Below are 27,984 nucleotides of genomic sequence, written 5' to 3'. Positions count from 1 at the left end.
CCCAATATACCAATGAAAAAATGCCTAATAAAATCAACCAAACACACACGACACACACACTGACTGTTTTACCATTCCAGAATTCTGTCCTCTTGAAGGCTGTATCCAGCAGGGAGAAGATAATTATGGAAATTCTGCAGCTCATTAGAATGACAACTGTCATGTATCCAGATGTGAGACACACAGTGGATCCCACTGGCAAGGCACAGGAAATACTTCAGGGTTCGGCAATGCTGGTCAGCAACCAGCAAACATTTTGTTCCTGTTTTACTCTACGGGGGAGATTAAAGAAAGTATAATCACTATCTACAATGACGTTTCAGAAGGCTTCTCAAACTTTTTCGATTTGGAACTCTTCTGCAAATACATGGCGACACTCTGCATCAAGAGTGGTCAATGCCAAAGTTAAACAATATTTTCACGCTTGTGTCACTGGGGGAAAAGAAGATCATGGGTAAAATATGTTGCCACTAGGAGGCGATACTAAGTAAAATATAAAAAAGTGTTAGCTCTTCCTGCCAGCTATACTGCAGACACTGAGCTAGTCAGTTAAAGCTTAGTGTCCGTTGGAGGCAGATGTTCTTGCTTGTAGGTCTGTAGATATTTTAAATTTTTTACGTTTTATTCCATCTTTTATGAAAATACAGGCAGTTCTAACCTCCTGTCACCTCACATTCACAAAAGGAGAACAGCAGGTCACCAAGCCTGCTGCTGGTCCTCCTTGTCTTCTAGCAGCAGGGAAACGGCAGATCATAAATCTGCCATTACTCACCAGCGATCGAGTCAACTTAGCCATCAAGTCCCCCCTTTTCCTAGAAGCTACCCTCCCCCAGATGCAGTACATCGAATAAGGTGACTTAGCTGGTAAAGAGTGGGCCAAAACCGGTGGAAAGGTAGTATGTCTTTTCCCTTTCCTTCTGCCTGGGAGTCTTGTGCCCAAGAGAGCTTAAGGTTTCTTTCCCCTCACTCCCTCCTCGCTTTAGCCTAACCTGGGTCCTAGAGGGGTTAATGTTCAATCGGAGGGAGTGTCTCAAAAATAAATAAATAAATAAATAAAAAATCTTTCCCTGTATCCCCTATGGGTTTAGGGTGCCTAGCCCCAGGTGTTCCGGTATGGGGTGTCTCGACCTGGAGAGACCAGGCCCCAGAACTACTTCAAGCTTCTAACCACCATGCAAGCATGTCTCCCACAGAAACCTTTCTGCTATTGCAACCATGCTGGCTCCTTTTCTCTTCCGTCGTCTGAGAGGAGGAAGAGCGAGGTGCATGGGCCTCAGAACCTGTTCCAGTTCCAGGCTTCTCTTTCGGCCTAGGCCATAACCTAGGAGGCAGGGCTGACAGTGCTCCAGTGCATAGTCATGTCATCTTGCCTAGCCCAACCTGTCATTTAAGGCTACTTTCACACTAGCGTTCGTCGGTCCGCTCGTGAGCTCCGTTTGAAGGAGCTCACGAGCGGACCCGAACGCAGCCGTCCAGCCCTGATGCAGTCTGAATGGAGCGGATCCGCTCAGACTGCATCAGTCTGGCGGCGTTCAGCCTCCGCTCCGCTCGCCTCCGCACGGACAGGCGGACAGCTGAACGCTGCTTGCAGCGTTCGGGTGTCCGCCTGGCCGTGCGGAGGCGTGCGGATCCGCCCAGACTTACAATGTAAGTCAATGGGGACGGATCCGTTTGAAGATGCCACAATATGGCTCAATCTTCAGGCGGATCCGTCCCCCATTGACTTTACATTGAAAGTCTGGACGGATCCGTACGAGGCTATTTTCACACTTAGCTGTTATATGCTAAAAATAATGCAGACGGATCCGTTCTGAACGGAGCCTCAGTCTGCATTATTATGAGCGGATCCGTTCAGAACGGATCCGATCGAACGCTAGTGTGAAAGTAGCCTAAGAAGACAGGGCTGGAAAAGGAAACAAAACGAGCAAAGGCATACATTTGGGCGCCCCTTTAACAAAACTGCATTCGGCTGTTATGGCCACTTGTATACAGCTGGAATGGGGCATCAGCAAACATGCTCAACCAGCTCGTCATTCAAATTCCTCCTTACCATGGTTCTGAAAGTGAGGAGTAACGGCAAAGGTGACTCATATCCAAGAAATTAGGGGGACTCACAGTACTTGAGTGGTTCTCTTAATATATTGCAATGCCATTCACAGGACCATGTGCTGCAGCAAGTTATTAATTTATGAACAAGAATTATTAAAAGTCTGAACTGGATGTGCAAAAAAAAAAAAAAGCACACACTGTTCATTTACTCTTACTAAACTAGTTACACTTACCAGGGCTTCGCTGAAACTGCCCAAAATTTCACCACCTCCTGCTTGGATTTGTGCCTCTGTGTACTGTCGGTTATAAAGTGTGCTCTCCACATATTCTGCAATAAGAAGAAGCATGCATCACTTGTAAGGTTACTGAAATCAATTAAATTACTCATTTCGCAATTTTCTGTAGGAGGTTGCCCTGTCAAGTACATTGTGACTTATGCAACTAATGCTTACCTTCTTCCTCTTCACTGCTGATTTCCTTTGATCTCAGGCGATTGCTGATCTTGTCACTGGAGGTGGCCGTTGTAAATAAGATGGAGTAGCCCATGAACAACAACTTGTTCTGTGGTAAAGGTCCGTGAGACTCCTCGACTGCTGCCTGGTCACTGGTCTCTCCACTTTCACTGGGGCTCATAAATTCTCCTTTTGCAGCACCTTTTAAAGCACAAATAAGTATACTGATCTGGAGAACACACAGTTACAAACAATATTACACATCTACAGTACAACCCTAAAACAATATTACCAACAATATTTAAATATTCAGAAACAGCAACCTTGCAAACATGGTGTGCTGTCCGCTTTTTTTTTGCAGACCCATTGAAATGAATGGGTTTGCATCCAATTCGCAAAAAAAAACACTGAAACAAGATACGTTTGTGTGAATGTAGCCTAATAAGCTTTTTTGCAACAAAATCCACTGCATGTGCTCGTACCCTTTGGTGCGATTTTTTCTGCTGCAGATTAAATGCAGCTCTTTCACATGAGAGGATGCCATACGGGTAATCTGCTGCGTGAAAGAGAGCTAAGCCCTGTTCTAGACAGCAGAGAAACGGAGCATTAACATGATTGATAATGGTCTTTGCCTCTCTGTGATCCTTTCACTACAAAATCACAGTGAGATGATGTTGGGACTGTGATTTTGTAGTAAAAAGGTCACAGAGAGGCAAACAGCATTATCAATCATGTTAATGCTCTGTGTCTCTGCTGTCCGGAACAGGGCTTGGCTCTCTTTCACTCAGCAGATTACCCGCACGGCATCTGCTCGAGCGAAAGAGGCCTAAGAGCAGAAAAGGTTCACAGGTTTCTCTTAGTTTCTGTTACAGATCTGTAAGACATGACTAAATTTCCATGACTAAGTTTCCACAATATACACCAGAAGGGCCACATTCCAATAATTTTACCATATAAAAAAAAAAAAAAAAAAAAAAAAAAGGGTCATTTTTCCACCTTAACCCTTTAATGACCACCCACTGTCTGTGAGGAGGGCATAATCAAAAGAAGATATCCCCCCTGATTGGGTGCCAGTGATCTGATCTACGGACTGGGTAAGCCCTCAGCAGTGGAGACCCTGAAAGGACCCATAACTGTAAATTCAGTAATCCTTAAAATAATTCCTTAGTTAGATATAAAAAAAAAAAAAAAAAAAAAAAAAAAGTAATGCAATTTAAAAATGTAATAAAAACAAAAACAACCAAAATAACCTGAACAACTTATTTAACAGGTTAAATCAATGTGAAACATGTACAGTCTAAACCAGCGGGCCCAGGACCGGGCCCTGGAAGATTGTTTGCCGGGCCGCGGCAATACAGAGGAACAAGATCACTGCTGGAATGACACGGTGGCGCGCTGCAAGCAGAGCCACGGGATTGCGCACCGAACTGAAGCCCGCCACAGCCTGCAAGTATGGAGCAAGTTAGGGGGGTTTGCAGATTATGATCAGTGGCACTAATGTCTGAATTCAGAAAGGGGGGGGAGCCCGGGTTATTATTGCCAAAGTTTTGTCAGAGACCCCTCTCTACCTATATTTCATTTTGCCCCCATTCTCTTTATATATCTGTTTTTGCCCCTCTATAAATTTCCTTTTCATTTTGCCCCCTCATTATTTGCTGCCCCTGCCCTAATATCTTATCATATTATAACTGGCACTAATGTCTGAATTCAGAAAGGGGGGGCCACGCCGGCCATATGAGGGCAGGGGCAGAAAATAATGAGGGGGCAAAATGAAAATTAAATATATACAGAGAGGGGGGAAAAAATGAAATATATAGTAGTGGGGGCAAAATTAAATATAGTGACAAAGGGGGCGACTGACAAAACTTTGGCAATAATAACCATGAGCACCGCCGTCCCACATCGGCCACATGAGGGGCACGGTGGTGCTCATGGTTATTGTTGCCAGGGAGGGGGAATTCAAAGTTTGCCCTGGGGCCTATAGAATTCTAGTTACGCCACTGCGCCCGACGCGCATATCACACACAGCGTGCGGCCGTACAGCGGGTCAGAAGGAGAGAGTTCCTTTCTTCCAACTGTGATGCCGGCCAGCCACTGCCACCAATGAGAAAGCTGAAAAAGGCTAGTGAGGGAGGGATTGGTTAGGTCTCATTGCCCCACCAATGGAAATGAACATGAAGGCCCGAGGATAGTATCTGAGGGAGTGAGCGGGAGAATGACCTGCAGTTCCTCTTCCATGTCACCTTGAAAATATCAGCAGTGCAGCAGACCCCGGGGCAGCAGAGACCCTAGTCAGTTTTGAGTCACATTTAAATAATAAATGTAATAGTTATCTATTTTAACATGCACCTTGTGTTTTGTTATGCGCGTGAATTAATGGAAAATGGAGATGAAATTTCATAAATTTCACTTTTTTGGCAGATTTTCTATTTTAATCCATTTTTTTCCACTAACAAGGCAAGGGTTACCAGCCAAACAAAAACGAGATTTTTTTGAACTCACCTGTAAAATCTCTTTCTCGCTTGATTCATTGGGGGACACAGGACCGTGGGTATAGCTTGCTGCTGCCACTAGGAGGCGACACTAGGCTGAAAACTGTCAGCTCCTCCCCTGCAGGCTATACCCCCTCCAGCCTGGAGAGAGCATCTCAGTTTGTGCTCCAGCAGTAGGAGAGACCAGAATAAAATGAAAATCAACAGAAAACTGTACACAGTCATGAGACCGAACCAAACACCAGGTCCCAACTGGCAAAACAGAGACCCCACGTGCCTTACAACTATATGTGGGTGGGTATTGTGTCCCCCAATGAATCAAGCGAGAAAGATTTTACAGGTGAATTCACAAAAATCTCGTTTTCTCGCTCATATCATTGGGGGACACAGGACAGTGGGACATCCTAAAGCAGTCCCCGGGGTGGGAAACAAATGCTCCCAAACCAACTCTCTATGGAAGTCACAGTACTGCGGCCTGCAGAACCCTGCGTCCGAGAGAAGCATCCGCCGAGGCCAAGGAATGCACCCGGTAAAATTTAGTAAAGGTGTGTATAGAGGACCAAAGTCGCTGCCTTACACAACTGAGACGCCGAAGCGTGGTGGAGGTGTGCCCAAGATACCCAGACCGCTCTGGTAGAGTGAGCCATGATTCCGGGCGGAGGAACCTTGTCCCTGGAACGATAAGCCTCAGCAATAGCCGAGCGAATCCACCGAGCAATAGACCCCTTTGAAGCCGCCAAACCTTCAAGGGCCTTCCGAGATCACTAACAGAGCGTCAGTGCGTCTGAAGGGAGCCACTACAGACAGATAGATCTTCAAGACTCGTACTACTTCCAGACTATGGAGAGAGACCTCCCGTGGATGTGAAGGCTGAAGGCAAAACAATGTCCTCTTCACATGAAAGGCAGAAACAACCTTTGGTAAAAAAGATGGCACTGGACGAAGAACCACCTTGTCTTGGTGAAACACCAAAAAGGGTTCCTTGTAGGAGACAGCTGCCAGCTCCGAAACCTGTCTAGTCGAAGTAATGGCCCCTAAGAAGGCCACTTTCCAGGAAAGTAGACGGAGGGAAACTTCACTCAGAGGTTCGAACGGCGCTGCCTGGGGGGACCCGAGAACCAGGTTTAGGTCCCAAGAGTGCAACGGAGGCCGATATGGGGGTACGGTGTGAGCTACTCCTTGCAAGAAAGTCTTGACTGGACCTAGGACGGCTAGAGTACGTTGGAAGAAAACGGACAGGGCCGAGACCTGCCCTTTGAGGGAACTGAGAGCAATAACCAGGTCCAATCCCGACTGAAGGAACGCTATAACCGTAGGAATGTAAAAACGCCTCGGAGGAAGAGCCCGTTCCTCGCAGAATCGCAAGAAGGATTTCCAGGTCCGGTAGTAAATCCTAGAAGAGGAAGGTTTCCTGGCCCTAATCATGGTTCGAATGACCGCATCAGAAAAACCTCTATGTTTCAGCAGAAAGGTTTCAACAGCCACGCCATTAAATGTAGCGTATCTAAATTCTGATGGAAGACTGGGCCCCATGAGAGCAGATCGGTTCTGAGTGGCAGGGGCCACGGTGCATCTCCTAGCAGAAGAATGAGTTCTGAGTACCAAGCTCGTCGAGGCCAGTCTGGGGCAATCAGGATCGTTTTGATGCCTTCCTTCCTGATTCTGCGTAGGATCAGAGGTAGAATTGGTAACGGTGGGAACAGGTAAAGGAACGCAAAGCTGTCCCAAGGTGCCACGAGAGCGTCCACGTCGTGTGCTGTTGGATCCCTTGCGCGAGAGAGGAAGCACGGGAGCTTGTGATTGAACCTGGATGCCATCAGGTCCACTTCCGGATGTCCCCACTTGAGGCAGAGGGCCTCTAACACCTCCGGATGGAGGGACCACTCCCCCGGGTCCACTGTTGTCCATCTGAGAAAGTCTGCCGAAATCATCGGAACCTGGGACTCCGCCCACTGTAAAATCTTCGCAGACTCCTGCATCACTGCGAGACTGAGTCCCTCCCTGGTTGATGTAGGCAACAGCTGTGGCATTGTCCGATTGTATCCTGATCGGACGACTCTGCAGAAGTGGAGTCCAATGGACAAGGGAGAGATAAATGGCCCGGAGTTCCAATATGTTGATGTGAAGTTTGGACTCCGATGGAGACCAAACGCCCTGGACCGTCCGTGAGGCGAGAACTCTGCCCCAACCGCGAAGGCTGGCGTCGGTTGTAATGAACGTCCAAATGACTGGAAGGAAGTATTTCCCTGCCAACAGATGCGCAGACCCTGTCCACCAACTGAGGGCTGTACGCATCTGGAGGGACAGCCTGATCCGGCGATAAAGAGAATCCGGGGATTTGCCCCAAGATGACAAAATGGCTCGTTGAAAATACCTTGTGTGAAATTGAGCAACGGGAATGGCTTCGAAGGAGGCCACCATGCCCAGCATCCGCATGCAATCGCGGATAGACGGATTGCAGCGTTGGAGTAATATAAGTATAGCTCTCTGAATTTCCACGCTCTTGTCCGGTGGCAGGCGAACTATGGCAGGTATCTAGTATCATGCCCAGAAACCTGATTTGTGTGGTGGGAGACAAGAATGACTTCCGCCCATTGACTATCCAACCAAAGCGGGACAGAGTGCTCAAAGTGATCTCCTCGCATTGGGAGACCGTAGACGCTTTGATCAAGATGTTGTCTAGATATGGGAGGAGAGTAATGCCCCTGGAGCACAGGAGACCCAGGAGGGGGGCAAGCACCTTTGTGAACACTCTTGGAGCTGTCGCTAGGCCGAATGGCAGGGCGACGAACTGGTAGTGACATGAAAGAACGGCAAAACGAAAAAAACTTTGATTAGCGGGTGCGATGGGAACTTGTAAGTAAGCGTCTTGGATATCTATCGACGCCATGAACTCCCCCTGCACCAATGAAGCAATCACGGAGCGGAGTGACTCCATCCTGAATCGTTGAATGCGGAGGAAGCGGTTCACCATCTTAAGGTCCAGCAATGGGCGGATATCGCCTTCCTTTTTGGGTACTATGAACAGGTTTGAGTAGAAACCTGTAAATCTCTCTTGTAAGGGGACCGGAATTATTACCCTCCGTATGAGCAGGGACTGAACTGCTTGGAAGAAAGCAGCTGCCCGAACTGGATCCGTGGGTGGCTGGGAGAGGAAAAAAACGGTTGGGTGGGACAGACTTGAATTCTATCTTGTATCCTGATGTCACTACCTCTCATGCCCAAGCGTCCGAAATATGAGTTTACCACATTTCCTGAATGAGGGCTGTTTCCCGGGAGCGGAACGAGGCTGTTGTGCTTGTGGACGCCATGCTGGCTGGGGTTTGAAGGATGGGCCCTTTCGTTGGTCCTGATTGGGTGGTCTGGCTGCGGGTGGACCTGCCGGACGAGTGCCCACAAATCTACGAAAGGACTGGTAACGGGAAGATGTGACCCTAGGACGAAAGGAACGTTTCGCCTTGGGTTGCGGTAAATGGGTGCTTTTTTCCCCCTGTTGCTTCCGAAATAATGTCATCTAGTCGGGTACCAAAGAGCCAAGACCCGGCAAGGGAAGTCTTGAAAAAGAGAACTTTCGGAGGATGAATCCACCGACCAGACTTTAAGTCATAGCTCTCGGCAGATAGATACCGCGAGAGCCGAGGAGCGTCCAAAGCCGCTTCGCAGAGGTACTTTCCTGTCTGGGAAATTTGTACCGCCAAGGACTGGACTTTTTATTTTTTGGGTGATTTGTCTTAGGTAAGGGCTCATTTTTTGCAGGATGAGGTGACTGTTAGATCAGTATTTTTTTTGGGGGGGGGGGGGGGGGGGGTATGTGCCTTTTTGATCGCTTGGTGTTGCACTTTTAGTGATGTAAGGTGACAAAAAAAGTTTTTTTGTTTTTTTTTTTGTTTTACTGTGTTCACCTGAGGGGTTAGGTCATGCGATATTTTTATAGAGTCAGTTGATACGGATGTGTTGATACCTAATATGTCTACTTTTCTTTTTTTGTCCCACTCTGGTACTTCAACTTTTGGGGATCTGATCCCCTTTACAATGCATCACAATACTTCTGTATTGTGATGCATTGGCTGTACAGTGAGGAACAGAAGTATTTGAACACCCTGAGATTTTTCAAGTTCTTCCACTATCATGGAGGGGTCTGCAATTCACATTGTAGGTGCATTCCCACTCTGAGAGACAGAATAAATAAATAAAAAAAGGGGAAAATCAGGAAATCACATTGTATGATTTGTAAAGAATTTGTCTTGCACTTCTGAACATAAGTATTTGAACACCTGAGAAACAGCAAGAATTCTGGCTCTCAAAGACCAGTTACTGTGCCTTAAGTCCACCTCTACTCCACTCATTAATCTAACTTGGTAGCACCTGTCTGAGCTCTTTAAAGACTCCTGTCCACCCCAGTCAGTCAGACGCCAACTACTACCATGGGCAAGACTAAAGAGCTGTCAAAAGACACAATTGTGGACCTCCACAAGGCTGGAAAGGGCAATGGGGTGATTGCCAAGCAGCTTGGTGAAAACAGATCAACTGTTGGAGCAATTGTTAGAAAATGGAAGAGGCTAAAGACGACTGTCAGTCTCCCTCGGACTGGGGATCCATGCAAGATCTCACCTTATGGGGTATCACTGATAAGAAAGGTGAGGAATCAGCCCAGAACTACAAGGGAGGAGCTGGTCAATGACATGAAGAGAGCTGGGAGCAGTTTCAAAGGTCACTGTCGGTAGAACACTACGCTATCATGGTTTCAAATCATGCATTGCACGGAAGGTTCCCCTGCTCAAGTCATCACATGTCCAGTCCCGTATGAAGTTTGCCCATGACCATCTGGATGATACAGAGGAGGCACTCGTTGTGTTGAGAGGAAAAAGAAGGATGAGTTGCATCCCAAGAACAGCATGCTTTGGGGGTGCTTTTCTGCGAAGGGGACAGGACAACTGCACTGTATTAAGGAGAGGAAGAATAGGGCCATTTATTATGAGATTTAGAGCAACAACCTCCTTCCCTCAGTAGGAGCATTGAAGATGGGTCGTGGCTGGGTCTTCTAACATGACAACGACCCAAAGCACACAGTCAGGATAACCAAGGAGTGGCTCCGTAAGAAGCATATTAGGTTCTGGAGTGGCCTAGCCAGTCTCCAGACTTAAATCCAATAGAACATCTTTGGAGGGAGCTGAAACTCTGTTGCTCAGCGACAGCCCCATATGCATTTGTCAGGGCAGTCATAGAAATTAATTGGGTTAGTGTGCTTTACATATTTGCGGCAACTGCAACCCCAGAATTGAAAAAAATCCAACAACTGCTGAAGGGTCATAGTAACAGTAAAAGCGCGACCCCATTCATTTCTATTGCTGCCCTGCTACACTGCGATACTTGGGTGTACCCAAAAACACCATGTAGCCGTACCCTTTAAGGAATTGTCACTTCAGTAAATTACATTTAGGCTACATTCACACGACCGTATAAAGAAGTCTGCATCCGTTCTGCACATCGTGTGCTGTCCGCATCTGTTGCTCAGTGCCACGGCCCCGCATAAAAAATAGAACATGTCCTATTCTTGTCCGCAATCACGGACAATTGGCATTTTCTATGATAGCAATGGCATGTGCAGTCCGTAAATTGCGGAACACTCATGGGCCGGTATCTATGTTTTGCGGATCCGCAAAACACCATGTTCGTGTGAATGTAGCCTTATCCTGTTGAGAAAGGTAATATAAGGCATTTACTTAAGTATTGCGAGTTTCCATATTGTCTCCTTTGCTGGCTTGATTCATTTTCTACATCACATTATACACTGCTCGTATCCAGGCGTTACAACCACCAGCAGTGGTCGTGCTTGTACACTATAGGAAGAAATGTCGGCCTTTCTGGTGACCGGAACTGTACGAGTGTAAATAGACAAGCATCTGCAACAGCTCCCATTCCAGCCACAGTATCTGCTGGAATGCAGGGTGGTCGTAACCATGGGTACGAGCAGTATGTTTTGATGGAAAAATGTATCCAGCCAGCAATAGGAAGCAATATGGATAATAACAATACATTAGTAAGTGCCTTGTATTAACTTTCTCTACATACTAAATTACATTTTCGGAAGTGAGACAACAATGCAGGGAAGATGATTTAGAGGTGTAGTATTTTTCTGAACTTCAAAAATCAAACTAAGGAATTCTTACCTGACTTCATCACAAGCGATTTGCGTCCACGTTTAGGTGAAGATGTATCCTCATCTGTGCTGATTAATTTCCGTTTACCAGAGGGTACACCCATGGAGCTGCGAGGGTTGTCGGATCCTTTCCGTGTTGGTGTACTTGTACTAGCTGTAAGTGAGGTGGTTGGAGTACTTGTCACACTTAAGTTACTTCTCCGCTTCCGCTTTCCTTCCACAAGATTATCTTAAAAGAGACAGAGAAATATCACAAACTATAGGCAGAGTCCATATAAAATGAAGACCGTTGTGATTTGCATATAAACTTGTATATTCAAGTAAAAGAATATCAAAAGTAAAGTAAAAGTGAAGTATTTAGCACAATTAATTATCTTCAGATGTGTCAGAATACAGCAACCCTATTCAAGAATGATACCTGACATCTTCAGGGACCCGACAAAATACACTTCACAGAAGGCGGCTACAAACTAAAAAAAACTCAAAATGTGAGGCGGCTTTAAACAGTCACTGTACTTTCACAGAAATGTATTTCCTTTAATAGAAAATGGTGTAAATACTGTAGCAAGTTTCTAAATCGCGTCATTTAAAAAATATGCATGCATGCACCTGAAAAAAAAAAGCTGTAAAGTCATGGCCACTAGGGGTCTCACTTCCACCTAAGTTGCAGTCCCCTGTCTGTTGTCAGGCAAGATCCGTCCCTGGTAAACCCAAATTCACACGTCAGTGATTTCCATCAGCGTTTGTGAGCCCAAACCAGAAGTGTAGGCTACACAGAGATAAGATACAAGGGAAAGCTCTCCACCTAATCTGTGTTTAGACCCGCGTGTCAAAACTAGCCGAGATCGTGAGCCTGATAAAACAACTGGTTCTAAACATCACATCCTGCCTTCCTGTAAGAGCTCATGCACACTGCCGTAAGTGTTTTGCGGTCTGCATTTGGACAAGTGCATACCACCACCTATTTTTTTCACTTTTGTAAAAAAGTTTTCTCCTTGTCTGCAAAATGGACAAGAATAGGAAATGTTATACTTTTTTGCAGGGCTGTGGAAAAGATCGGATGCGGACTGAAACTTCTGTTGTGTACATGAACCCCAAGTGTAATTTCCCCCTCATTATCTGCACTGCGAGCTCCAGAGTTGAAAACAAGGTAAGGGAAAGCAATAGTGTTGGCAGATTCCACAGAAGGGAGACACCCCTGCTTGTGAGAGAAATGCATTTAGCTGTGCAGCTTAGGGTACTTTCACACTAGTGTTTTTGTTTTCCGGTATTGGGTTCTGTCACAGGGGCTCAATACCGGAAAAAAACTGATCAGTTTTATCCTAATGCATTCTGAATGGAGAGCATTCCATTCAGTATGTATCAGTTCAGTCCCTCTTACGTTTTTTGGCTGGAGAAAATACCGCAGCATGCTGCAGTTTTCTCTCCGGCCAAAAATCCTGAACACTTGCCGAAATGCCCGATCCGGCATTAATTTCCATTGAAATGCATTAATGCCGGATCCGGCCCCAAGTGTTTTGGCAAAACTGACCTGGTTTTGCGCTCTGCACATGGGCAGACCTTTAAAAATGAGAAAAATAAATAAATACCAGATCTGTTTTTCCGGATGACACCGGAGAGACGGATCTGGTATTTCAATGCATTTGTCAGACGGACCCGAATCAGTCTCACAAGTGCATCCGTTTGCGTCCGGATTGCGTCCGGCGACGGAACTGCCTGCCAGAATCCTATGCCGCAAGTGTGAAAGTACCCTTAAGAGGGGAATAATTAGATTGAATAGACTGAAGAAGCCTCAAAAAGACTGAAGTGTGAATATGGAGTCTCAGATCATTTCGAATCAATTGGGTCCGATAGATATTCAGTTATACATGGGTCAGGATAATTCTATCTGGTATGACTGTCTGATGAAATGAAAAAAGAAACTGGTGTGGAAATGTTTATGGCGGACTTTGTTCATTTTACCTGATAAGACTAACCAAGAAGACAAGTCTGAAATGTGAAAAGGTATTGTATATACAATTGCATATACAATTTTAGAATCTGTACATTGGTCAACAAGAAATGTATACCAAGACTGATGTCAGATCCCTTTGTTAACGGTGTGCATGGGTCATATGGGCCAAGTCCAAACTGTTCCCGCAGCTTGTTTCCTTGTTCTAGAGAAAGTATGACCGCCATTCTTTTGTACCATTTCTTCTGACCTTCCTTTTCAATACAATAATACAGTTCTCCAGAGTCTCTCTTGTGCGCCTTTACCACGCCTGAAAAACAAGCATCAAGTCAATTATATAAAAGGTCCACATATGCCATATACCTATTCTTACCAATTTCCTCCCACCATCATCATGCCAGTGCTTTAAGTAAACTGGTCAACATGATGCCAGAGTGGAAAAGGAGTAAAAACCACATGTGGCAACATATGCTTAGGCCAGTTTCACATCACGTTTTTTTTCCCCACGTTTTTCTGACTCGTCAGAAGAACAAAAAAACTTTATCCTGTAAAAAAAGAAAAGAAAAAAAAAAAAAAAAAAAACGATCCTGTGCATCCATTATGTACATTTGGCATCTGTTTGAGCCATTGCTGTCCGAGATCGTTTTTTTTAAGACCGAAAAAGCACTGCATGCAGTACTACTTTTTCCGTCTCAAAAAAAAAAATGGCTCATACGGATACCAATTTTTTTTTTTTTTACAGAATCCCGTTTTTTCATCTTTTGTCCTTTTGACGGATCAGAAGAACGGAAAAAGGAACGGTGATGCGAAACCAGCCTTATTTGCTTATGTACCCCCCAAACAAAAACCTGCAATCCCAATCACATATCCGTTTGATGTGTATTGATATTGGAGTACATACCGGCACTAAAATATTCATCCTCAGATAGGGCTGTCACCTCTGTATCCAATGGAATAGGGTCACATAGTAAAATGTCTTTTCCTAGAACATCACATTCATAGCCATCATCAAACAGCAGTTTGTATTTCCCTCCTCCGACATCTCGGGTAATTGTTCCTGAATAAAAATAGCCATTGGAGGACCACTTGGCCACAACCCTGAGCCCCACAAAACTACTGCTAGTTGGGGAGTCCGTGCTTTCACTTTTGGATGGAGTCTGATACGGAATTTCAGGAGAGTCACTGCGATGCATAATGGGTGTACCAGGGCTTGGTTTGTCACGTGCTTCCGGGTGGCCAATATTTATGCGGGTAAAGGGTTCTTCATCTGGAATGGCAGCAGCAGTGGAATCCTCGCCATGTGCATGGGACGCTGTGCCAGTTTCCCTGGAATCGTAAAAAAAAAAAAAACATTGTACAACAACCTACCCATAGAAGCACATAAAGTACTGCGTGCACTTGGAGTTCTGATGTGACTTCAGACTAGTGCAGCCATATAGTAGAAATACAAAACATAGAAAAGAAACTTTGCAATATACATTTTCAATACATAGGTCATTAAATTGCACAAAACGGTGAACTCTTTTAGATTTAAAAAGTATTACACAGTGTCCATCTAAATTAATGGACTACAATGTAATTACACAGTCGCATTGAGCCTGCTGGAGAGGGCGCCTCTTACTGCTGTGGCACAATGAGGCCCTCATAGACGAATGTCCATATGCCCTAACAAGGAACATGGAAATAGCTTGTCCAGATGGACTAAAGAACTTTTAGTAATCTCATTACCAGTTAAAACATGGTTCACAAAAAAAATGTTACAAATATCTGATCAGTGGGGATGTGACACCTGGCACACTGGCCAATCAGCTGTTTGAAGAGGCCATGGTACTGTGGTGAGCACTTCAGCCTCCTCACATTTCACCAAGCACAGGGCGGTACATTGGATAGCAGCTGTGCTTGGTATTGAAGCTCAGGCCCACTTACTTGAATGGGACTGAGCTGCAACTAGGCCATGTGACCAATGCGGAACACTGCAGCATCTTCTGAGCGGTGGGGGTGCCGGGAGTCGCACCCACCGACCAGATATTGATGACCTAGCCTGAAGATAGGTCATCAATATATGAATCATGGAAAAAACCCTTAATCTTCCATTTCTGGAGAACACTGCATTTTCAAAGTATCCTGGAATGATTTTTGTTTAAACTCTAGTTTGGAGGTTCCTTCCAAAATTTGTAGGAATTGCATGTGTTGAGGATAGCCCATCGATATTTGATTGGCAGGGGTACGACAACCCCGCCAATCAGATGTCCTGAGGACAGACCATAATATAAAATTAGCGGACAAACCCTTTTCTAAATCTTGCGACAAACAGGTGATTACGAGACAAAATTGCAGAAACTTATTTCACTAGCAAAATAAAAAGATGTGGATACCTTGATCCAGTTCCTCGAAAAGAAGGACGTCCCCTCCTTCCTCTTCCACGAGGTGTAAGGGGAGCTTTGGCACCTGGTCTGTTTCCAAGCGGTGCATCGGCATCATCCTCACTTACTTGCATCCCAGTTTGTCTTCCCGGTCTGTGTGATGACCCTGGCTGGCTGGCCATTTTCCTAGGACTTTTTTTTTTTTTTTTAACAAAAAAAAAAAAAAAAAAAAAAAAAAAAGACAATTTATCTTATGGTTCTGCAATAGCCTCGGCCTTCATTAAATAAGACCTGTCATCTGTTTAAAAAATGTGTACCTTACCTAAATCCTGCCAGTCCGTGAGCATTCAATTTTTTTCATGCCGCCGCAACCCAACTTTCCAGAGATATATACGCCACCCTATATGCTAACAGTATGTGTTCTGCCAAGAAGGAGACAACCACACCTTTTCAGAGAGATCACACCGGACAAGTCTTCTCCTACGCTGTCCGCAATGATCCCACCAAAAAGTCATGTGGTCACTTAACCCATTTATATGCCGCATTTATATGGCCTGGTTAATGCCACCTCATGTGGTCCTACCTTGAGACTATATTTCCATTACCTCAGCACTTCAGATCTTTGTGTCATCCGTTGAGGAATATTACCCTCTGACAAATGCCACTGTACAGCTGCAGCCCATTGAGCACTCATGAGCAGTCTATAGTGCTTTTCCCTATACAGGAAAAAGTACTCTAACCACCCTGTCAGAAGCTAAAATGGACTCCTTGCCTTTGTGAGATGAATAGAGGCTTTTCTCCACAGAACATCAAGTTTCATTTACAATATTTTAAATAGGCAAAGAATAATATAACACATTTCCCTGTATGTGGGTGATAATCTTCTCTGTCTTAAATGCTTTATCGGAAGTACCTCAGTTTTCCAGCACTTCCTCGTCCACTTGGTATGGCAAAGTCTCCGGCGTCCAGCTGGCCACTTTTTCCTTTGCCTGCAGTTAATCTCCCCCGGTCAGAAGTACTACCGCTAGTGCTCTGTCCAGCAGAAAGGCCACTGCTTGCTCCACTAGAAGTGCGCTGAAGACTTGAAGCTTTTGATGAGAGGGAACTAATATCTGCAAGGTCTCCAGAGGTCAGAGAGGAGACAACTGTCCTGGAAGGTGACACTTCATTTTCATATTCATGGCATTCTATTACTGGTTCTTCTGCCTCCTAGAACGAGAAACATTTACAGAAAAACTTGTATCATTTCTTAGTACAGTAAGGTCAAAATTTACTGGGAAGTCAGGCTATCCATAAGAAGACTGTCCAGCTTCTGCATTACAGACAGTTACACAGCATATTTATTAACACTGTCCGGAGCATACATTAACTTTTCAAAGACAGAAAAAGCTTTAAAATAATGAAGTAACTAATATTCAGCCAATAATCCCTATCACTTCCAGGAATCCAATCCCATGTCATCTAAGCGTGTGACCTCTGTGGACAATGACTGACCTCAGCGGTGTTACTGATGAGGCCTATGCCTATGCCCCTCATTTGGCAAGAAGCCAAGAGTCTCTAAAACGCATAATAAATCTGCTGCAAGGCTGTACGGCAGTTTTTGGTGCAGAAGCAGTGCATGCAATTTCCACACAATTAAATGGAAAAAGCAGTAAGAGAACTGTTAAGAGCTGGAAATCTGACATTCCAAAAATAAGGGCATTCTAAAACATAACTTTTCCTGTCTACAATCAGTTATACTTTCACACTAGAGTTATTCTTTTCCAGCATAGAGTTCCGTCCTAGGGGCTCTATACCGGAAAAGAACTGATCAGTTTTATCCCCATGCATTCTGAATGGAGAGAAATCCGTTCAGGATGCATCAGGATGTCTTCAGTTCAGTCTTTTTGATCAGGACAGAGTTAAAACCACAGCATGCTATGGTTCTCTCTCTGGCCAAAAAATCGGAACACTTGCCTAAATGCTGGATCCGGATATTTATTTCCATAGGAATGTATTAGTGCCGGATCCGGCATTCAAAATACCGCAATGCCGGATCTGTCCTTCTGGTCTGCGCGGTAAAAATGTGAAAAAAATAAATAAAATGAAACTGATCCGTTTGTCAGTATGACAAATGGACAGACGGATCCGTTCTTGCAATGCATTTGTGAGACGGATCCGCATCCGGATCAGTCTACAAATGCTGTGCGGTTGCATGCAGATTGCCCTATACGGCAGGCAGTTCCAGCAATGGAACTGCTTTCTGGATCACTCTGCCGCTGTACTGTAAAAATGGAGCGCCCCTATATTCACGAAGTAAATACAAAAAAAGCCTAAGTCTGGAACTATCAACATAAATCCTGACAATAGATCAAAAAGGACCAACAAATAACCAGCCAAAACAAAAAAAAACTGAAACCACGCTAATAACATCTAAAAAGCGTCTTAACGGGGGGCGTGGCTAACTGCCGACATGAGCGCACGCACTTGAGCTCTGCTCCGTACCCCGATCTAAATCCTTCAGCATCCTGACATTCTGGCTGCACAGAAGGACGAGTGGCAGGTGCAGAGGAGGAAGAAAAGACCTGGGAGGACTGACATGGGTCCCAGCAAGGCACAATCGGCGGCTGAAAAGCTGAAAGAATATGTCCGGCAAGAGGCCCAAAATGGCGCCGCTGGTCCTGCTACGCCGCGGGCGGCGGTGACGAGAGGTCAGGCAGCACTGCAGACGGAAGCGGAGGGAGTGGAGGAGCCGGAGGTGACACTTAAGACTGTTTCTCATCAGCTCCTCACCGCGATTTCTACCTGCCAGACGTCCCTTACCTGTAAGATTGAGGAGGTAAAGGTGGATCTGGGCCTTCTCAGACAGGACGTGCAGCAGCTCAGAGAACGGGTGCGCCACACGGAGGACAGGGTCTCTGCTCTGGAGGACTTTACCAGGCCGCTAGCAGGCAGACTGCAGGCTGTGGAGAGGTCTGTTGGCCTATGGCAGCAAAAATGCGATGACCTCGAAAACAGGGCCAGGCGCAATAACGTCAGGATCCTGGGGCTACCTGAGAGAGCGGAAGGCTCAGACCCGGCTACTTTCCTGGAGCTCTGGTTCAAGGCACAGTTCCCTGATGCGCCATTCTCCGGCGCCTACGCAGTTGAGCGAGCTCACCGGGTTCCCGCCAGACCTCCCCCCCTGGGGCTCCCCCTAGGCCCCTGCTGGCGCGGCTGCTTAATTGGAAGGACAGAGATCTGATCTTAGGGCAAGCAAGAAACAAGCGGGATATTAAACATGAAGGCGCGAATATATCACTATTTCCTGATTTCTCAGCGGAGCTGCAAATGAGGGCCACCTTCATCTCTATCAAGCGGCGCCTCCGTGATATGAATCTGCAGTACTCCATGGCCTACCCGGCGCGCCTCAGGGTGGTAGATGGCGAGAAAACGGTCTTTTTTGTGGACCCTAAGGAGGCGGAAGAATGGATCTCCAAGAGGCCAAGCCGTCCAGATCCGCGCTGAGGACTCTATATTTTGGGACAACTACAGTCCCTTCTGAGTGGTAACGTTGTGTTTCTATGGGCATCTAAGACTCTGGTGCCATAACTTGGTTTATGGAATTGCCCCATGTTGAGTACTTAGCTGCGGACACGTTGCCTGCAGGGCATTCTTATGCATGCGCTACTGGGACTGTGGTTGTCCGCCCTATCCCCTTTGTTATGCTCCTGATGTCTGTTCCCCCCCCCCCTCCCTGTGTCCCCTTCCCCCCTTCTAGTCTTGATTTGTGTTATTTGTTATAACCAGAGATGTCTCATTGATATGGGGTTGAGCGGATACCTGCATAGGTTTTTCATCTTAATGCACTATGCAGGTCCCCGATACATCAGCCATGAAACGGGATGACAGAGATGTCACCGACTACAGAGTCACTTATTCAGTCGTTATCTTGTTATTAAGTTGTAAATGGTTTATACTGTTAAAGGCATGGTATGTGAGGCATGAGGTGGCACCACGTGGGGTGTGCATGAGATGGTCAGAGGTGGGCAGCCACGGTTCACGTGCAGGAGGATTGATGTATTGCATGGAGACTAGATCACTATATCATCATGGCTGATTTCAAAGTTATGTCGTGGAATGTGAGGGGGCTGGGTAATCCGAAGAAGAGAATTTCTGTATTCTCCCATATCAGGCAGTTCAGCCCTCATATTCTGGGCTTTCAAGAAAACTCATTTAACCCCAGAGACAGGCAACAGGATTAAAAAACCTTGGGTTCAATGGTCAATGAATGCGTATGGGTCTACACATTCTAGAGGGGTCGCTTTGCTGGTCCACAGGAACATCAGGTGGGAGGTTCAGCGCTCGGTTGCGGATCCTGAAGGCCAATACATCCTGGTGTATACCTTCATTAACTGCGCCCCATACATTGTAATTAACATCTACAACCCCCCCCCCCGGCTACTACAACCATATTCCAGGTGGTGATGGGCTTTGTGGCGCAATATCCCAATGCCAAATTTATCTGCATGGGCGATTTTAACCTAGTAATGCATGAAGATCGGGACAGGTTCCGTTCTGGGGACAGAGTGGGTAGCTACACTCAGGGAGAAACCACTATGGCTAGAATTTCATCCGAGCTTGGGTGGCTAGATATGTGGAGACTGCGCAATCCCCTTCAGAGGGAGTACTCTTGCTTCACCCCCGCCAGGGGCGCACTATCCAGAATAGACTATATTTTTGGAAGCGCTGCTGTATACACGGATCTTGGTAGTATTGAATATGGTGCACAGGGACCCTCGGACCATGCCCCGGTTTTAGCTCAATTTACCCTATACAACGGCATTAGGCAGAGTGTAAAGATGCGTGTTCACCCCTTTTGGTTGTCTTTGTTGTCTTCTAATGATAGAGTCCCTGATCAGCTCCAGGTGTTCCTTGCAATGCAGGACGAGATGACGGATGGACTGTTGCTCTGGGAGACACTGAAGGCCTATCTGAGAGGGTGCCTTAAGTCATCTATTTCTTATATTAAAAAGGACTCTGCGCGTAGGGAATTAGAGCTACACTCTAATTGTAAGGCAGCTGAGAACTCCTTCAGGTCTGATCCCACGGATGCGAATAGGCAGGACTGGATGTTGAAAGGCAGGCTGTATATGACGCATCTCAGGGAAAAGTGCGAGCGCAAGCTGTTCTTCTTGAAGCAACAGAACTTTGAACTGGGTAGCCAAGCTGGCAAACTACTGGCTCATGTTGTACGTAATAACAGCATGTCTCCCCCGATTATTAGGATAAAGGACGCAGCTGGGGTGGTGGTGGAATCAGTGGGGGATATTCTAAACAGATTTAAGGGCTTCTACCAGGATCTTTATAGTTCAGCGGCTCAATACTCCGCTCGAGAATTGAGGGCCTATCTGGATCAGGTCGCGCATCCGCAACTTAGTGAGGAGGATAGGACTTTATTGGAGGCTGACATATCGCTGGAGGAAATTCAGATAGCCATGTCGGAGCTACCTACTGGGAAAGCACCTGGCCCTGACGGGATCCCAGTGGAGGTTTACAGGAAATATATTGAGGTTCTAGGGCCTGAGCTCCTTAAACTTTATCAGGCGGCCCAGCAGAAGCGTAGACTCCCGGATTCGATGTATGATGCCACCATAGTGGTGATTCTGAAGCCGGACAAGGACCCCTTGGAGTGTGGGTCGTACAGGCCGATATCACTCCTAAATTTGGATTATAAAATTCTTACAAGACTGATCGCCTCCAGACTGAACAAGGTGATAGCCACAGTTATACACAGAGACCAGTCGGGGTTCATACCGGGACGATCAACGTCTGATAATATCAGAAGGGCGCAGGTTGTAGCGCAGGTAGGAGTGGCGAGGGATAAGCGCTGGGCCATGGCATCTCTAGACACTGCCAAGGCCTTTGACTCTGTGGAGTGGGTGTTCCTTTTAGAGGTGCTACACTGCTTTGGTTTTGGCCCTAGGTTTATCGAATGGGTAGAAATTCTGTACCACCTCCCCAAAGCTAATATACTTGTAAATGGGTCGATGTCTGAATCCTTTAGCCTCCACAGGGGAACCAGACAGGGCTGCCCCCTGTCACCACTTTTGTTTGCCATAGCCATTGAGCACCTTGCTTTGAGAACTCGGCAGGATCAGGTCTTTAAAGGGATCTCTATGGGCGACAGAACGGACAAGGTCGGACTTTATGCGGATGATCTCCTCCTTTTTATGGACGAGCCCGAGACGACACTCCCTAGAGCGATTGATATAATTGGCGAATTTGGAAGGTTCTCGGGCTTGCACATAAATTGGACGAAATCGGCACTCATGCCCTTGTGGTCGCACACGTGGCCCCCTCAGTATTGTAATCTGCCAGTTGTGGATTCCTTCAAATATTTAGGAATTGTTATCACCAAGGATCCCCAGTTGGCGTACTCCCTGAATATTGCTCCTCTGGAGACCCTGTTTATGGATAAATTTAGGACATGGCAGACCTTACCGCTCTCCATTATGGGTAGATTGAATCTAGTTAAGATGACACTTTTGCCCAAAGGGTTGTATCTGCTGGCGCATGCGTGCACCCCGGTACCGCAGGGCTTTTTTGCTCGCATCCATTCGTCAGTGGCTAAATTTGTGTGGGGGGAGTCCAGACGGAAGCTGTCTCTTCAGGTTCTTCAGAGGCCCAAGCTAGAAGGTGGCGCTGCTTTACCTGATTTCTTCCTTTATTACCTGGCCAGGCAGCTGAAATTCCTAACTCCTTGGGTTCAGCAGCTGGACTTGCCCAATGCAGAACACTATCTCAGGGAGCACTTGGGCCTTTCCTCTCTGTGGCCGGTTTTGGAAGGGCCACGTTTCATATCCATGCGCTTGCTCCCCATCCATAGAATGGCCCATCAGGTGTGGACAGCTGCGAAGTTGAGGTCGTTCAGAGACATTCCGGATGACATCCCCCTGTGGGACAATCCCATGTTTGCTCATTTGAAAGACTTGGAGGGAGCCAGATGGTGGAAGGTACAGGGTGTCAACAAGTTGAGCGATTTATACACTAACGGCTGCCTGTGCTCCTCCTCTCAACTGCAAGAAAAGTTTGAATTGCCTCGCTCCTTCCTTTTTAGATATTTACAATTAAGGCATGCGCTGGCGGCACAGTTTGGGTCGGGAGGTCGCAAAATTTCTAATTATCCCCTGATAGGTGTCCTTAGGTCGCAGGGACCGAGAGGTATCATCTCTGCTCTCTATACGCACCTGCTTAACAATCGGACACTGATGAACCCCCTTGCTGTTGAAGGGAAATGGAAAAACTCCATCCCCTCCCTATCAGCGGATGATTGGACTGAAGCACTGCTGTCTCCAACACGGGTCTCCCCGTCAGTCACTAACAGGTTGATTCAACTGTTTATTTTGCATAGAAGCTATCTTACACCTGTCCGATTGCATAAAATGGGCAGATTGTCACATAATAGGTGTCACAGGTGTCATCAGGACGGGGCAGACTTCTGGCATCTCATGTGGGACTGCTCGTACTTAAGGGGCTTCTGGGAAGCTGTGGTGGGGGTGCCATCTGCAATAGTTCCAAATGCAGTTCCGCTGTGCCCTAAGAGTTGCTTACTCGGCATCCTAGATGAGGAGGTTTGGGGTCATCATCATAGGATTCTTCTGAGCGAAACCCTATTCTTTGCCAGAAAAGCAGTCGCCCTGAGATGGATGGATGACAGAGCACCTACACTGGGTCAATGGAAAGCGCTGGTCAATCAGGCTGTAAGCATGGAAAAGGTTGTCTATATTCACAGGAAGTGCCCACAAAAGTTTGACAAAGTGTGGGGTGAATGGTGTGCGTCCCCTTTGACTGTGCACAACGCTTGTATGTATTCAGTTGCTGGTGTGTAATATAATGTTTATATCTATTGAGGCTGTCTTTGAATTTGAATTATTGAATACTGTCTTGTACTGCTGTGCTTGTACTATATCCCCTGCGCGGGATTGAACCTGGATTTGCTACTTCTCTGCTTGTGATAATGTAACATGCCTTTCTTGTTAAACTTCAATAAAACGAGTTTAAAAAAAAAAAAGCGTCTTAACCGCCGCAGCATTGCCAGAAGTACCGGCGACCCCATCCGGAACCTTACCCTAGTATACGGTCTTGTACCCCATTATACCCCGAGCTGATCCCCATCAGGACGGGTTGCTCCGTGGTTAGGCTCTTTAGTGCATAATAGCTCCTTCACCGCTATCATCTTAGGGTGTTATAGGTTTTAATTTCCTTCTCCTCTGCCACCTAGGAGAGCCTACTCTGCATCTCTCTGAAGTCCAGGAACCTATGCCTATTACACATTCTCTGCAGTACAACAGAAAAAGACAGCACCATTGGCTTAATCCACTCCATGAAGCATCGTACGTCTAGCAATGCTGCGGTGGGCAAGACCCTTTTGTCCCAATTAGTTTTTTTGTCGCAAAAACAAGATTTTGTGAAACTCGCCTGTAAAATCTGTTTCTTGCTTGATTCATTGGGGGACACAGACCATGGGTATAGCTGCTTGCTGCCACTAGCAGGCGACACTAGGCTGAAAATTGTTAGCTCCTCCCCCGCCAGCTATACCACCTCCGGCCAGGAGAGAGCTCTCAGTTTGTGCAAAAGCAGTAGGAGAAGCAGAAAAACATTCCAACAACCAAATGCACACGGTCAACGGACCCAAACGGGGGTGGGTGCTGTGTCCCCCAATGAATCAAGCGAGAAACAGATTTTACAGGCGAGTTTCACAAAATCTCGTTTTCTCACTTATATCATTGAGGAACACAGACCATGGGACGTCCCAAAGCAGTCCCTGGGGAGGGAACACAAAAATAGAGTAAAGGTGGTAGAGAACCTTGAGACCAGGCGCCCCAGAGCGGCGTCCGCAGAAGCGAGTGTGTGAACCCTGTAAAACTTTGTAAAAGTGTGGAGGGAAGACCAGGTCGCGGCTTTACACAACTGAGCCGCTGACGCCTGGTGTAAGTGAGCTCAGGAGGATCCAAGTGCCCTGGTCGAGTGGGCCGTGATACCCGGAGGGGCGTCCTGTCCCGAACGTGGTAACATTCCAAAATAGAGCTGCCAATCCCTTCCTAGAACCCTCCGGAAGGACGAACAAGGCGTCCGTACGCCGAAAGGTAAATCCGCAGAGCCCGCACCACATCCAAACAGTGTAACAACACCTCTCTCGGATGGGAGGGCCCAGGACAAAAGGACGGCAGGACAATGAGGACATTGACGAGAAAAGCCGACACTACCTTGGGTAAAAAGGAAGGGACTGGACGGAGGACCACCTTGTCCTGATGAAAGACTAGGAATGGTTCACGGCAACTCTGCCAACTCTGAAACTCTTCGTATGGATGTGATGGCCACCAGGAAGGCCACTTTCCAGGACAGCAGGCGGAGGGAAACCTCCTGCAGTGGTTCGAAGGGAGAAGCTTGCAGAACCCCCAATACCAAGTTGAGATCCCACGGATGAAGCGGGGGACGGTAAGGCGGAGCAGTGTTGGCAACGCCCTGAAGGAAGGTCTTAACAGGACCCAGTCCCGCCAAGGATTGTTGAAAGAAAATAGAAAAGGGCCGACACCTGGCCCTTCACGGAGCTGAGCGCCATGCCCAGTTCCAGTCTGGACTGAAGGAAGGCCAAAACAAACGGCAGGGAGAAGGATCTGGGAGACAGGTCCCGCTCTTCACAGAAACGAAGGAAGGACTTCCAGGTTCTATAGTAGATCCTGGAAGAGGTAGGTTTCCTGGCCCGAATAAGCATCCGAACCACCACATCGGAAAAACCCCGCTGCTTCAAAAGGAAGGTTTCAAGAGCCACGCCGTCAAACGTACAGTATCTAAACTCGGGTGGAAGACGGGCCCTTGCGACAGAAGATCGGGTCCGAGAGGGAGCGGGTACGGAGCGTCCCCTAGTAGGAGGACAAGATCCGAATACCATGCTCGGCACGGCCAGTCCGGAGCAATCAGCAGGGTCTGAACGCCCTCCCACTTGCTCCTGCGGAGAACCCGAGGCAGGAGGGTCAACGGCGGAAAGACCTAGAGGAACGTGAACCTGTCCCACGAGAGCGTCCACTCTGCAAGCTGCGGGATCCCTTGCGCGGGCGAAGTAGCACGGAAGCTTGTGATTGAGGCCGGAGGCCATCAGATCCACGTCCGGCCGTCCCCAGCGACGACAGAGGGCTTGAATACTTCCGGATGGAGAGTCCATTCCCCGGGGTCTATCGTCGTCTGGCTCAGGAAATCTGCCGTCCAATTGACAACGCCGGGAACATGGACCGCAGACAGAGCCGGAACATAGGCCTCCGCCCACCTGAGGATCCTTGCCGCTTCAGACATGACGGTCGAGCTGCGAGTTCCCCCCCTAAAGGTTGACATACGCCACAGTTGTGGCATTGTCCGACTGGACCCGGACATTAAGGCCCCGCAGGAGGGGATACCAATGGCGCAGTGAGAGGAAAATAGCACGAAGCTCCAAGACATTGATGGACAGTCTGGACTCAGACTGAGACCATACGCCCTGGGCAGTCCGAGTGCCGAAGACCCCTCCCCCACCCTGAAGACTGGCGTCGGTCGTAATGACCGTCCACCTGATCGGAAGGAAGGACTTCCCCACCTCCAGGTGAGTTGAGGAGAGCCACCAATGGAGGTCCAACTGAACCTGCGGAGGAAGGGAAAACAGACGATCCAAGGACTCCTGGGACTTGTCCCAGGCCGAGAGGATCGCTCGCTGAAAGGACCGGGTGTGAAATTGAGTGAATGGCACACCTCGAACGAGGCCACCATAAGACCCAACACCCGCATACAAGCCCGGATGGAGACTGTGCACTGCCGAATCAACCGGAGCACTGCGCTGCAAAGGTCCTTCACCTTGTCCGCTGGAAGACGCACCCGAGCTGCCCCGGAGTCCAGAATCATACCGAGGAACCGAATCCGAGTGGACGGGACCAGGGAGGACTTCTGAAGGTTCACTATCCACCCAAAGAGTGTCCAAGGTGATCTGCAGACTCTCCTCGCACTGCCGGAGGGCGACGCTTTAATGAGAATGTCGTCCAGGTACGGAATCAAGGTGATGCCTCTGGAGCGAAGAAGGCCCATAAGTGGAGCGAGCACCTTGGTAAACAACAGCGGCGCAGTCGCCAGACCAAACGGCAGGGTGACGAACTGGTAGTGGTCCCGAGTGGACCGCGAAGTGCAAAAACCACTCGTGGGCGATCACAATGGGGACGTGTAGGTAGGTGTCCTGGATATCCACGGAAGTCAGCCATTCCCCTTGGAGCGAAGAGACTCCATGCGAAAATGGCGCACTCGAAAGGTAACGGTTTGCCATCTTGGAGGTCCAACACTGGGCGGACCGCTCCCTCCTTCTTGGGCACAATGAAGAGGTTGGAGTAAAAACCGCTCCCTCGCCGGAACCGGGGAGATAAACTCCCCTTACCAGCAGATCGTGAACCGCCTGAAAGAAGGCCCCCGCCCGAGATGGCTCCCTGGGGGCATGGGACAGAAAAAAAAATAAAAAATGGTTTGGAGGCATGGATTTGAACTCCAACTTGTAGCCCGAAGTGACCACCTCGAGCGCCCAGGCGTCTGAGATGTGGGCCTGCCAAACCTCCTGAAAATGAAGGAGCTGACCCCCCAACCAGGAAGGTGGGGGGGGGGGGGGCGCACCTTCATGCTGGGGACTGCTTGCCAGAGGAAGAGCGCTGAGGCTGCACTTGGGAACGCCAGGTGGGCTGTGGTTTGAATGAAGGCTTCTGCCATTGCTCCTGGTTGGGCTGCCTCGATGTCGAGGGAGCCGCCAGGCGGGTGCCCGTGAAGCGGCGAAAGGACTGGCGCGGAAGGACGCGGTCGAGAAGAACACTTGGGTTTGGGCTGTGGAAGATGGGTGCTCGTGGCCTCAGAAATAATTTCATCAAGTTTGGGCCCAAAAAGACTAGAACCAGTGAAAGGAAGAGAAAGAAGGGAGCGCTTGGAAGAAGAATCGGCCTGCCAGGCCTTTAGCCAGAGTTCCAGCCGAATGGAGACGGCAAAGGCAGAGGATCGCGCGACCATGGAGCCCGCGTCCAGAGCCGCCTCGCAAAGGTACTTCCCCGCCTGGGATATCTGGACCGCCAGAGCCTGGAGTTCTGTGCGGGAAAGGTCTGAGTCTAAGTCCTGATGTAAGCGCAGGGCCCATTCAGAAACCGCCTTAGCCACCCATGCTGAAGCGAAAATGGGACAGAGTGCCGAACCGGTAGCTGAAAAGACCGACTTCGCAAGCGATTCGACACGTCGGTCCACCAGTTCCTGCAGAGAGGAGCCGTCCGCAACCGGAATAGTGGTATTCTTGGCCAGGCGAGCCACCGGTGGGTCCACCTTTGGAGGGGAAGACCACTTACCCACCCAATCCGGGGGGAACGGATAAAGAATATCCAGCCGCTTGGGGATCAGGAAACGTGAACCTGGCTGTTCCCACGCTTTAGTGGTGAGAGCGGAAAAATCGTTGTGTAACGGGAGCGATTTTGGAGTCTGCTTGTTACGCAGGAAAGAAACTCCCTGGTGACTG

The 27,984-nt window shown here is 47.8% G+C and overlaps 1 protein-coding gene across 1 annotated transcript in view; it reads right to left on the bottom strand.

Annotated features, from left to right (window-relative positions):
• Nucleotides 1–27,984, bottom strand: part of TP53BP1 (tumor protein p53 binding protein 1) — a 126,518-nt gene that overhangs the window by 7,362 nt on the left and 91,172 nt on the right. The window contains 8 exon segments of the mRNA XM_044279559.1: nucleotides 73–272; nucleotides 2,283–2,377; nucleotides 2,502–2,702; nucleotides 11,164–11,382; nucleotides 13,223–13,414; nucleotides 14,006–14,430; nucleotides 15,480–15,659; nucleotides 16,381–16,676. Of these exon segments, the coding sequence (XP_044135494.1) occupies nucleotides 73–272; nucleotides 2,283–2,377; nucleotides 2,502–2,702; nucleotides 11,164–11,382; nucleotides 13,223–13,414; nucleotides 14,006–14,430; nucleotides 15,480–15,659; nucleotides 16,381–16,676 (1,808 nt within the window).

Source organism: Bufo gargarizans, chromosome 2, assembly GCF_014858855.1.
Source record: "Bufo gargarizans isolate SCDJY-AF-19 chromosome 2, ASM1485885v1, whole genome shotgun sequence".
NCBI classification, from domain to species: Eukaryota; Metazoa; Chordata; class Amphibia; order Anura; family Bufonidae; genus Bufo; species Bufo gargarizans.
The sequence above is the reverse complement of the archived record's forward strand: the minus strand, read 5'-3'. Positions and strand labels throughout refer to the sequence as shown.